General features: G+C 46.4%; 1 protein-coding gene across 6 annotated transcripts in view; it reads left to right on the top strand.

Annotated features, from left to right (window-relative positions):
• Positions 1 to 13,633, top strand: part of PANX2 (pannexin 2) — a 28,518-nt gene continuing 14,885 nt past the window's right edge. For 2 of the 6 annotated variants that reach the window (XM_033162907.1, XM_033162913.1), the window contains exon 1: positions 641 to 927. In XM_033162907.1, the coding sequence (XP_033018798.1) occupies positions 702 to 927 (226 nt within the window). In that variant the 5' untranslated portion in view covers positions 641 to 701. Of the gene's footprint in view, positions 19 to 640; positions 928 to 13,633 lie in introns of those variants that run through there. The other 4 variants (XM_033162910.1, XM_033162916.1, XM_033162909.1 and 1 more) reach the window with 4 other exon arrangements.

Here is a 13,633-nt window from a genome sequence, read left to right as displayed (position 1 = left end):
TCTGCAACAAGCTTCTTGGTACATACATGTGTGTCTGTCTGTGTGTGTGTATGGTATACATATTCTATTAGAGATTATATATAACCAGCTTCTGGTGGGCTTTTATTACGCAGCAGAGCCGCAATAACATGTTTACCGCGCTGGTTTGTATTATTCTTACCTACGCAGGGGTGGTTGGTTTTTTTTACGCCCGCGGCGCTTTCCCTGCCCGCTGGTTTTTGCGCGCTCGCTGCAACCACCCAGCTTGGCGCAATCCGGGTCGCGCCTCTCCGGGGCTGCCCGCCGACACCTCGTCCTCGGCTGTATATTGCATGGCGCTTAATTTCCGCCGCCGCCTGGGGAAGAGAGGCCTGGGGAGAGGGGGATGGCGGGCACGGAGATCCGCGGCTGCGGGCGCCAAGGGCAACCCCCGATCACCGTTGCCGCAGTCTCGCTAGGGACGCGGCTGTTGCGCAAAAAAAGGAGATGGTGCCTCGTCGCCTTCCTTGGTCCCCACGTGCGCTCTCTCTTTTCCTCATCGCTCTCCGGTGTCGCTCCTCCTCCCCGCAGGCCGGGACCATCTTCCTCGGCGCGGGATCCGCTGGATCTTCTCCTGTATTTCGTGGATCTCCTCCGGCCAGGCGGCGGCGGCGGCGGCGGCGGCGACGCTTCCCCCGCTGCAGGCAGGAGCGCCCGGGTGAGAGCCACCCGCGCCGCCGCTTATGCAACACATCATCGAGAACCACCCGGACATGGCCACGGCGCTGCTGGCGGGCGAGAAACTCAAGGAGCTGATCCTGCCCGGCGCTCAGGACGACAAGGCGGGCTCGCTGGCGGCGCTGCTGCTGCAGCTCAAGCTCGAGCTGCCCTTCGACCGCGTCGTCACCATCGGCACCGTCCTCATCCCCATCGTGCTCGTCACGCTGGTTTTCACCAAGAACTTTGCCGGTAAGGTGGGGCCTTGCTGGGCCTTCAGGACAGCAGCGTGTAAACCATGGAATGGGAGAGTTGGGAGGGCACCCTAAGGCGCATCCAGTCCAGCCGATTTGCAATACAGGGATCTCGAGGCATCCAGTTTGAAATCAGGCCGGGCCCTGCTAAGCTTTGCAAATGTGCTGGCTGGCGGTTTTGTCGCTGCACTGCTAGGAGGAACTGGAAGTCCAGCCGGCGAAGCCTCTCTCCCCAATCCTGCTGCTGCACCTCGGAAATGGGGAACAGCTTCACCTGTTGAAAGTCTGCCTGTCTGGCAGCTGTAGAAGCTTTGCCAAGGAGGGGGAAGGTGGGGAGGTAGCAGCGGTTGCAACACACACACACACACACACACATAATTCCCTTCCCTTCTCTAGTAGTTAGACCAGGGGTCGGCAACGTGCAGCCCATGCGCCGGATGTGGCCCACGAAGACCGTTTTACCGGCCCACGAGCCGCCCGCTCGGCAAGCCTCCCCCCGGGCTGCACTAAACCAGCACAGTGCGGCACGGGGACTTGCCAAGTGGTGCCAGAAATGGCATCTGCGCACCCACAGATACCAGAAACAGTGTCTGTGCATGTCCAGCCACTGAAAATCGCTTCTGCGCAGGCGCGATTTTCGGTGTCTGGGCCTGCGCAGAAGTGATTTCCAGCGCCGTGGACATGCGCAGATGCGATTTCCGGCATCGCGCTGCGCCAGTCCAGCCCACGGACGATCTCCATGGGAGTGATCTGGCCCGTGGCCGGTAAACCTTGTTGACCCCTGAGTTAGACGAATGAGGGGAGGTGCAGGGCTGTAGCTAGGGGTAGCGCTAGTCGGGTTATTGCCCCATGAAGCCTCCAGAGGGGTGCCATTGAGGCTCCCAGGCTGTGTGTGTGTGTGTGTGTGTGTACACAAATGTGCATGGGGGTGCCAAACTGGGTCTTGGACCTGTGTGAAATAAAGCCTAGTTTCACCCCTGGGGAGTCATCCTCCTGGCAAATAATCATTATAGTTCAGCCGGTAGGGCATGAGACTATTAATCTCAGGGTTGTAGGTTTGAGCCCCACGTTGGGCGAAAGATTCTTGCATTGCAGAGGGTTGAACTAGATGACCCTCGCGGTCCCTTCCAGTTGTTGTTGTTGTTGTTAATTGAGTTTATATACCACCCTATACCTTTAGGTCTCGGGGCGGTTCACAGAAATGATCACAAAATATATAATCAGAATAAAAACAACAACCCAATAATACTCCCCCAGGAAAGAGCCACATTTTGAAAGGGTACAGGATGTCAAACAGATCAACCAAAGGCCTGGTTAAAAAGGAATGTTTTTTGCCTGATGCCTAAAGGTGTATAATGAAGGCGCCAGGCGAACAGTTCTATGATTCTTTGTAAACAGGCATTTATTAAGGTTCTGATCAAAGCAATCCTGCATGACAGGGAAGGGATGCCAAGTGGTGGAAACCTCCCAGAGAAGAGAAACTTGGCAATGTACAATGGGAAAGGCCAAGGGCATAGTAATGGAGCTAGACTTGATGCATTGTGGAGGCTCAGCTTCGAATCAGAAAAACACACAAGCCTGATTTGAATCTCATCTCTGCCATGAACTCTGGTGCCCTTAGACCAGGGGTGGGGAACCTCAGGCCCTCCAGATGTTGCCAGACTTGAATCCCCCCACCTTTGGGGAGCTGGAGACCATCAGCATCTGGATGACCTTGGGTTTTGGCATCCCTGCCTTAGATGAACCACGCCATACACTTAGATCACATTTTCTCGACTCTCCCAAAGTGAAGGTAAATCTCTTCTAAAGTTTTGGTGCCTTGATCCTGTGTAATCACACCGCTCTAACTTATCGGGTTTTTGTTGCAAGGATTACAACAAAATGTAGTATTTTGGCACGAGGCGTTCTTTGAAGACTCTCAATTACTGTTAAGTTATTGCTTGTTTATTACCGGTATATCTGCAAGCGTCTGCTTAGCACCAGGACGTGAATGGGGTGGGTGGGGGAGAAGCGGCCAGAAACACTGTGGAAGGTGGAATGGTAAACGGAACAGTTTGAGAAGAAGGTGTACTATCCAACTTGGTCCTCCGTGAAAAAGCAGTTGAAAGTTGAAAGTCCGTGGCTTCAGTGGAACCACCACCCAGAGGGGTTTTTTGGGGGGGGGGTGCATAATGAACAGAAAGTGGCTAGAATTTTGCTCCCCAGAACCACAATTACAAACCTGTTCGAAATTTTAATTCGAGATCTCTTCCCCTCAAAAAAACAACAACAGGACGCACAATGTCCAGCTGCTCCCAGAGACATTGCCTCTTCCATTCTTGAAGCGCATGGTTGTATTTTCGCTGCAGCTGCCGAGGGTGTGCAACGGGGCGAGTGGCTCCCATTCTCCCCAGAGATGCTGCGGCTGCGCTGCCTTTGCAAATAAGCTGCCCTTGCTTTTTGTTCTTCATGGAGCACTGCTTGCCATCCCTCCTGTCCCTAGGTATCTCGGTTTTGCCTTCTGGGTTCCTAGCGCCGACTTGAGCCTGTGCTGGTCCCAAGGGTAATCCAAGAGGCGAGGTGTGGGTCCGGTCCGAAGTCTAAGGAGTCAACGAGGGGTCAGTCCGATGAAGCTGAGGCAGGGTGCAGGGCAGGAAACGGGGTGAGGGACAGGAACACAGGTAGGATATGGCAAGCAGCAATGTTGCTCCCGCAACCCGGGGCGGGATCTGACCGCCCTTTTACCTCTGCCGAGGTAATGGCCGGTCCCGATCCCCTGATGACTCACTATCCTGCCTCGCCTGAAGGCGAGCACTCCTCCTGCAAGTACTTATATACTTGAGTATAAGCCTAGTTTTTCAGCACATTTTTTGTGCTGAAAAAGCTGCCCTCGGCTTATACTCGAGTGAGGCCGGCGGTGGGGGGCAGCGAGAAAGAAGCCCTTTCTCTTCACTCGTGCCACCACCCGCTCTCCCCAGTCAACCATTCCTTAAGAAGTGTACAAGAACAGCGGTTCTTTACTCTCCCCAGGCAGCTTGTTCCATTCCTGAACTGCTCGCATAAATGCAAACTTGGCAAAGGAGGAAGAGGAAGGAGCAGCCCTAAGGGCTGCTTTCGGGCTGCTCGTTCCTCCTCCTCCTCCACAGCGGCAAAGGTGAATCGGCTTATACTTGAGTCAATAAGCTTTCCCAGGTTTTTGTAGGAAAATTAGGTGCCTCAGTTTATATTCGGGTCGGCTTATACTCGGGTATATACGGTACTCGGGTCCCTCCTTCTCTCAGCCCTGAGTCTCTGCAGCTCAGGAGACACCGGAAGGTTACTAGACCCAGGGGCCGCCTCAGCCTTTGATGGCCCAGCTGACGGCAATGAGGTATCCTCAGTACCTGGAGCCAGGACAGGCTCAGGCCTCTGACTCGGCCCAGCTGGTGCTTGTTGCAGAGGACCCTGAGCAGACTGAGGCTCTTCAGGATCAGGCCCCAGACTAGGTTCAGGCAGCTGATGCCTGCGACAGAGGATCCGACACGGACTCAGCCTCCTCCGGTTCTGAGTCTGAGCCCGAGTCTCCCAGGCCATCACAGAGCCCTTGACACCTGCTTTTCTGAGCAGAGGGCCGCTTTGGTACAGAGGAGCATTCGGTCACACAAACCCCTTCCCACATAGGGTCTGCAGTGGTCCAGCCCAGACACAGATTGATTGATTGGTTTACTTGTTGAATTTATATACCGCCCTATACCCAGAGGTCTCAGGGCGGTTCACAGAAAAGATTACAATATATAAAATTAAAATTAAAACAATAACCCAATAACAACCCCCCAAAAAAGAGCCACATTTTACAAGGACATAGGATGTCAATCAGGTCAACCAAAGACCTGGTTAAAAAGGAACATTTTTGCCTGGCGCCTAAAGGTGTATAATGAAGGAGCCAGGTGAACTTTCCTGGGGAGAGCATTCCACAGACAGGGAGCCACTGCAGAGAAGGCCCTTTTCTTGTGTTGCTACCCTTCGGACCTCTCGGAGGGGAGGCACACAAAGAAGGGCCTCAGAAAACTATCTCAGGATCCGGTTAGGTTCATGTGGAAAGAGGTGGTGGTCCTTGAGGTATTGCGGTCCTGAGCCGTTTAAGGCGATATAGGTCATAACCAGCACTTTGAATTGGGCCCGGAAACTGATCGGTAGCCAGTGCAGTTGGACCAGGATCGGCGTAATATGCTCAAACCGTCTTGCTCCAGTGAGCAACCTGTCGGCTTAATTCTGCACCAGCTGAAGTTTCTGAACCGTCTTCAGAGGCAGCCCTACGTATAACGCATTGCAGTAATCTAACCTTGAAGTTACCAGAGCATAGACAACAGTAGTTAGGCTATCCCTGTCCAGATTAGGGGCGTAGCTGGGCCACCAGCTGAAGCTGATGGAAGGCACTCCGGGCCACTGAGGCCACCTGAGCCCCTAGCGACAGCAAAGGATCCAGGAGTAACCCCAAACTACGAATCTGCTCCTTTAGGGGAGCAGGCGACCTCCCACCCATCTGGTCTAGGGAACCACCCACTAACAGTGCCTCAGTGTTATCTGGATTGTGCTCCAGTTTGTTGGCTCTCATCCAGGTCCATTATCGAGGCAGGACCCTGGTCCAGCACTTCCACTGCCTCACCTGGAGATGCAAAGGAGAAATAGAGCTGAGTTTCATCAGCATACTGCTGACAACGTCCTCCAAACCTCCAGATTTCCTACCCCGGTGAAAACCAAGTCTTTGGGTGTCGGCATTCTTTTGCCCTTTCTCTGCCCTGTTACTGGCACCCGGTCTCCTTGTGGTTTGGTGCCGTTGCCCTGAGTTCTTGCAAGTGCTCCCCTTCATCATGCCTATTTACAATTAACCTCTGAGAGCCAGTGTGGTGTAGTGGTTAAGAGCGGTAGACTCGTAATCTGGTGAACCGGGTTCGCGTCTCCGCTCCTCCACATGCAGCTGCTGGGTGTCCTTGGGCTAGTCACACTCCTTTGAAGTCTCTCAGCCCCACTCACCTCACAGAGTGTTTGTTGGGGGGAGGAAGGGAAAGGAGAATGTTAGCTGCTTCGAGACTCCTTAGGGTAGTGAAAAGCGGGATATCAAATCCAAACTCTTCTTCTTCTTCTTCCCTATTATGCATCAGCCTCAGGAGTGCACCTGAAGGTGCTGGGGTTGGTTTTAGCTCGAAGGATTTCATGGCAGGTGGATAAAGCACAGTAATCATGTGTCATCATTGGAACATAAGAAACTGGCTTAAGATGAATCAGACCATTGGTCTATTTAGCTCAGTTCTGCCTACACTGATTGGCAGTGGTTGTCTAGGGTTCCAGACTGCAATAATAATTGATAAAAATCAATTATTATTATTATTATTATTAAAAATGGATTTTTATTTTATTTTAATTGGATTTTTTTAATTTAAATCGAATTTTTAAAATAAAATGCTTTTTTGAGGAAAAATCTTTCTAAAGATAGTTTTCTATTTTAGTCACATTATAATAAATTAGGAAATAAGGATTTGTTTTAAGTTTCTCATGTGCGCTAAAACTCAATCTTAAGGTGCTGGTTTTTTTTTTTTTTTTTTTTTAAAAAGTTTAACCACATCAGTTAGCAAACATGCATACGTATGCTATAATGTTATTGTTTTCATTAAATAGATTGTTTAAATGGTTATTAAGGAAATGTTTATTTTTCTCCTTCCAATAAAGTACAGTAGAAAAGTTGTCCAAATATAAACAGTTAATGAATCTCAAAATAATTTCATAATAATCTGTCTGTGTATTTCTGATAGTATAACCAAATCGCTAATTTTTGATATAACTGTAAAAACTACTCTGAAAATTTATTATTCCAAAAATGAAACCTTCATCTGATTGTAAATATTAAGATTATACCAGGAAGAACGAGTTTTTCTGTTTAAAAAAATGATTTAAATCAAGTGTTACTGACTAGTGATTTAAATCGTGATTTAAGTCGATTTGATTTAAATCAAATCCACCCTTCCTGGAAATGTCAGGGATTGAACCTGGGACCTTCTGAGTTCGAGGCAGATGCTCCACCACCAAGCTATAGCCCTGACCTTGTTGATTTTCTCCATATCTGTGTAGACCTTCAGGCATTCTGAAGAATTCCAGGTTCCCCCTTCCCACCTTTTGCTGGAGGATATAGAAATGCAATAGGCCGCAAACTATAAAAGGGTCTCTTTTCTTTTCTTTCTTTTTAAGTGGCAATTTCCAGAGGGATAACTGTGCAGCTAAAGCAACCAGGAGTCTTGTGGTAACCTTGAAGATTTAACACATGTATTGTGGTGTAAGTGGGGCTTCATTTTTGTCTCAACGCCGCTTTGAACCTTTTTTTCTGCTGTGCGCTCGCTAGGTCACCAATCCGCAATGTGGAAACAGTAATCCTGGTCTCCCTTCCAAGGCTGTTGTGAGGATTACCAGATAATGTACAGAAAATGCAAAGTGTCCTTATATCCCTCTAACACTTTCTGAAGCAATTGTTTCCATTGCAAACAAAGTAGTAGCATTTTGAACAGGCGGTATTAAATTGCTATCAGAGTAACTTACTATTTCTTTAAAAATGATATGAACATGAAATACAAATGTATTTGTGGATATAAGTCTGTATTTGGAAGAGCTGAGTCTCCATGTGATTGGGGAATAGGGTTGGCTGGGAACAGCAATGGGATATGATATGGAAATTATTGTCTCTTTGCGAATAGCTATTAATGTTGTGTGAATCTGCATTGAGGCATTTAAAAGCAATACGTTTTCAGCTTGAATGACCATAGCACACACACACACCCAGAGCTTTTAGAAAGTGAATCATACAGCCCACTGAAAATTACCGATCCAACAAATTGTTTGGGTTTGTAGTGAAACCTTTTACGTGCTCACATTAATCCCTTGGTTGGTTTTTGTGGGGCAGCGGCAAAGATGGCAAAGTAGCAAGAACAAAATAAAAAATTCTTTCCAGTAGCACCTTAGAGACCAACTAAGTTTGTTCTTGGTATGAGCTTTCGTGTGCATGCACACTTCTTCTGAAGAAGTAGCAAGACTTAAGTTGTGGGGCCTTCTGTTAAACCATTTCCCATCGATGTAAGAACATGTAAGCTTCTGAACTGAAAAAAGTAATAACTGTAAAAGATACGCAGCCTTCTGGCAGCAGACTGAGTTCCGTTTTTATTTAGGATGTGCTCACATTACCGCCTTCAAGCACAATGTAGTTGTTTTATTCATGGTGTATTTCACAGCTCCTTCCAGCTGCTCGCATCAGCACGGCTTCATTCGTGTCAGATTTGTTTCTGCTTGTACACACACTAAGGGGTCGTTGATGGGGCAAGGATGTCTTTACCTGCCCCCCCCGGCATGTCCAAAGTCCGTTTCAGGGGCCTAATCCAGGCCGCCGGTCAGTTTAATCCGGTCCCTGTGGCAGTTTATTTCCTGGGGTAAAATTCTTCAATCTGAAAAAAATCCTTTAAAAAGGTTGGGCTTTTGGTCGGCCCTCACGGCCCTTCACTTCATCAAATCTGGCCCTCTGAAAAAAGTTTGGACACCACTGCTGGCCTAGGCAAAGGTGTTTGCACCTTGGCTAGAGATGAATTAGGAAGCTGCTTTGAGAAACATGTCAAACTGTAGTATACAGTCGTACCTTGGATCCCGAACGCCTTGCGAGTCGAACATTTTGGCTCCCGAATGCCGCAAACCTGGAAGTGAGTGTTCCGATTTGCAAATGTTCTTTGGAAACCGAACATCCGATGCGGCTTCCTGCAGCCAGTCAGAAGCTGCACCTTGGCTTTCGAACATTTTGGAAGTTGAACTGACATCCAGAACGGATTCCGTTCAACTTCCGAGGTACGACTGTATAGTATAACCCCAAGACTTGACCATTGTGAGACTGAAAGACTGAAAGACTCCAGCTGGTACAAAATGCTGTGGGTAGACTGTGACTATCGCCAGTACATAAGTTTCTCCAAAGCTTTTCAAAAGCTACACTGTTGTTGTTTAGTCATTTAGTTGTGTCCAGAGCACGCCAGGCACACCTATCTTTCACTGCCTCCTGCAGTTTGGTCAGACTCACGTTGGTAGCTTCGAGAACACTGTCCAACCATCTCATCCTCTGTCGTCCCCTTCTCCTTGTGCTCTCCATCTTTCCCAACATCAGGGTCTTTTCCAGGGAGTCTTCTCTTCTCATGAGGTGGCCAAAGTATTGGAGCCTCAGCTTCAGGATCTGTCCTTCCAGTGAGCTATTTTGCACTCGTTTTTAAAAGTCTTTTTTTAAATATTTTCAGGGAAAAACAAAAGCTAGACTAAGATGTCCCAACTCATTGTTTTCTCCTGGGAATATTAAAAAAGACTCTTTTTAAAAAGAGTGCAAAATAGCTGTAGATTACAGTAAATTGGGTTATGAAGCAACTTGCCCCTCAAAATTAGTAGAGGAATTAGAAGCTCCAAGCAAAAAAAATTATTACCTTGATCTTTTTGTTTCTTTGTTGAGTGTAGGAAGGGCCAGCAGAGAATATAGAGTGTGGCATCCTTCAGGTAGCCCATCATAATGTGTGACTCTGGCATGGTCGCTGGAACAAATTGACGGACCATTTTCAGTTCCTGGGGACAAAGTGTTACAAGCAAATAAATAACATTCTGGGCACAGAGCAGCTTCAGAATAGGAGCAGCTGGCGTAAACATTCCCAAAGGTAAAGAGGAAGTGAACATTTTGTTTTCCTGTGCGCCAGGACAAGCAACTGAATTTGAGAAGGCAAAGGTTTGAACAATTAATTACCTAAGTGGGCACGGTCCAGTTTTTATGCACAATTAATACCGGCACGTTGTTGGGTTTGCCTCTGAACTATAGCTACGTTTTAGATCTGGTGTAGAGACATTAAGGGGGAAATGCACTTATTTCAGGAGCAGCATCATGCTTTTAAAAAGATACCGCTTAATTATCCAAGGGCTATCTTCAGTATTTTTATCCAGCTCCTTATTGCATCTCCATTGTTAATCACCCTTCTATACAGGTGAAACTCGAAAAATTAGAATATTGTGGGAAAGTCCATTTATGTAAGCAATTGTTTTCATTGGCTACTGGAAATTGTTAATTTGGGGTTCTCATCAGCTGTACGCCATAATCATCACAATTATAACAAATAAAGGCTTGACATAGATCGCTTTGCATGTCACGAGTCTATCTCATATATTAGTTTCACCTTTTAAGTTGAATTACTGAAAGAAATGAACCTTTCCACGATATTCTAATTTTTCGAGTTTCACCTGTATCTATGGCGCCACTGAGGAATGCGACCACTATTTGTGAACTGCCCTGTGATTTTCGGATGGATAATAATAGTAGTAGTAGTAGTAGTATTCCATTTATATGCCACCCTATACCTGGAGGTCCCAGGGTGGTTCACAGAAAAGATCACAATATATAAAATAAAGATAAAAACAATACCCCAATAACACCCCCTAAAAAAGAGCCACATTTTAAAAAGGTATAGCAGAGGCTTCCTCAACTTCGGCCCTCCAGATGTTTTTGGCCTACAACTCCCATGATCCCTAGCTAGCAGGACCAGTGGTCAGGGATGATGGGAATTGTAGTCTCAAAACATCTGGAGTGCGAGGTTGAGGAAGCCTGGTATAGCATGTCTCATCACCTGATACACATTTGCTGTCTTGCTTTCCCCCCATGGCAAGAGCAGCAGTTTAATGGTGCTATCCCGTGCATGATTACTTGGACAAAGTTCAGTGGGATTTCCTCTCAGGTAAGGGTGCATGGGATTGTAATCCAAGTATTCCCTTGGCCTAGTATGAAGACTCAGTGCATCATGGAATATATTGCCAGTTAGGGATTGGAATGAGTTCTTTGATTGCTTATGGCAGGCATGGCCAAACTTGGCCCTCCAGCTGTTTTGGGAATGCAATTCCCATCATGCCTGACCGCTGGTCCTGTTAGCTAGGGATGATGGGAGTTGTAGTCCCAAAACAGCTGGAGGGCCAAGTTTGGCCATGCCTGCCATAAGCAATCAAAGAACTCATTTCAATCCCTAACTGGCAATATATTCCATGCCTGGTTTATGGGGTTCTTGCTCCAGTTCTTTCAGTCTGTTGCGTCTTTCTGTGGACTGCTGTGGCTGTGGTTTCTGAATGCGGAAGCTGCTCGCTTGTGTCTGGGCTCACGGGGCTTGCAAAAGGAATGATTCATCATCGGATCAAGGGACGGTTTCATTTCCCAGCAGCCCTGGCATTTGAATGAAAGGAGGAGGGGTTGTTAACCACCAATGGTTACTCATCTGGAATTACAGCATCTCTCAGATGCCCTTTAGGAAGCTTAAGGATTGATCCTTTTTAAAGGACAGCTTATATAATATTGAGTTGCATATTTGAAAAGTGATAACAGTATCTGACTTCCAGCAAAGATTGCACTTTTCTTCTTCTTCTTCTATAGATCCTTTTCTCTTCCCCAAAGATTCCAGTTGGGTTTTTTGTTTTTAAGACAGCAGAAAAGCCAGGTGGCAGTGTACAGGTCAATCCATAGCCCACTCTTTGGCTTTCTCATGACATTCACTCAAAATGGCTTGATTACACCCAAGTAAGCTCATGAATACTGATTTTTCTGTCTCTTAAAAAAATAATTTAATTTTTATTGAAAAAAATTGATATAAAAGCTTACAGATAAATACATACAAATATACATACATACAATCTCCCACCTCTTGAATATAGAATAATTAACCTTAACTTTAAATAACATTTTACTTTCCTTCTTGCCCTCTACCACCCTTAACCACCCCCACCCCCACCACACCCCGTGCTAGGTTTCCAATCTTCTCAGTTGCAATATCTTCTGTCTTCTATCAATTTTCATGTATACTATTAATTGTACTGTTACTTTCAATTCTATTTCTTTCAATTCCTTTTTCTCTCCTGACTCATATTTTTCACGCAACTTGTTACATTCTGATAGGAGTTCAGGTTTTTCAATATACTTTTGTAGATGTCTCCTGAAGGCATTCCATTCCTTTTCCAACCTGTCCTTTGAAATCCCTCCAATACTCCCCGTTGTCTTTTATCACATTATGGTACTCTGTTAGTTTAGCAAGCCATTCTGTTATGGTCGGTATTTCAATACTTTTCCGGTTTTTCGCAACAAGTAGCCTTGCGGCCACTGTTGCATATAAATAAAGCACCCTATCTGCTTCGTACAGTACCCAACAGAAAACCTTCTGGTGTTTTTTTTTAAAGGAATATTTAAACTTTTTTTTTTTCATTTCATTGTAAATTAACTCCCAGAATTGTTTAATGCCTGGGCAGCTCCACCAAATATGAAATAGGGTGCCTTTTGCCGAATTGCATCTCCAACAGGTATTGCTGCAGTTTTTATTCATTTTTCTCTCTCTTAGCAGTTCCCTACTGCAGCCCTCTACCACTCTCCTGCTAAAGAAGTAACGGAGGAGACAGTAAGTTATATGACTGATGAGTCATTTTCGGTCTTTTGTTTAATCCCCAATATGTAATCTCTCCTGGTTAACTTGTACTTTTCAATGTGTTGAGTTTAGTACATCTGTTTGAATGGGGCACAGCATCTCTTTGTGCACTGTGTGTCTTTCAGTTGGAGTGGCTAACCATTTTGGGGCCCAGGACCACAGTCATCCTTGAGCAACTCTTGGGTGGCAGGGTCACATGTTGGCAGTGGACACCCCATAGTCACACACACACACACAGAGGAAAACAGCCTGCCCCTCCTCATCTGAACTGAACTACAATTTCAAAATTGTAGACTCAACCCCCAAGCTGGGGATTAGCCACCCCGGAAATAAAATATAGTATTAAGGATTTCCTTGATACTGATAGTATATCTCAACCACAGATATTCCTCTTCATTCTCATGCAGACTGTTCCTGTGCATAGTTACTCAGCAATTATTCACGACTGTCTCAGTGGGGCTGGCCTACTCCCAAGTAAGTCTATATTGGTTACCTTTCTGGGTGTCACACTACTGCTCTTGAATCCCAGAGATCTGCAGGTAGACATTGGGTTAGTATCTGACTTAATCACACTCAGAATAGATGCATTGAATTCAGTGGACTTAGGTCGGAATACAACCCAATGTGTTGCTGCTTACACATATCCAAGGCAGCCCCAACAAAATAATAATAATAATAATAATAATAATAATAATAAATAAATAAATAAATAAATAAATAAATAAATAAATTACTACTTATACCCTGCCCATCTGGCCGGGCCTCCCCAGCCACTCTGGGCGGCTCCCAACAGAATACAGTCGTACCTTGGTTCTCGAATGGGATCCATTCCAGAAGTCTGTTCAAAAACCAAGGCGCGGCTTCCGATTGGCTGCAGGAGCTTCCTGCACGCAATTGGAAGCTGCGTTGGACATTTGGCTTCCCAAAAAAGATCGCAAACCGGAACACTCACTTCTGCATTTGCGGTGTTCGGGAGCCAAAACATTTGAGTCACAAGGCGTTCGAAAACCAAACATCAAACATTAAAAACTTCCTAAAACAGGGCTGCCTTCAGATGTCTTCTAAAAGCCAGATAGTTGTTTATTTCCTTGACATCTGATGGGAGGGCGTTCCACAGGGCGGGTGCCACTACCGAGAAGGCCCCCTGGCTGGTTCACTTCTCGCAGTGAGGGAACTGCCAGAAGGCCCTCGGAACTGGACCTCAGTGAACATCACTAAAACATGTTAAGATGTCATGCAACC

Source organism: Lacerta agilis, chromosome 10 (assembly GCF_009819535.1).
Source record: "Lacerta agilis isolate rLacAgi1 chromosome 10, rLacAgi1.pri, whole genome shotgun sequence".
NCBI lineage: Eukaryota > Metazoa > Chordata > Lepidosauria > Squamata > Lacertidae > Lacerta > Lacerta agilis.
Note: the sequence above shows the minus strand (reverse complement) of the source record. Positions and strands in the feature narration are given on the sequence as shown.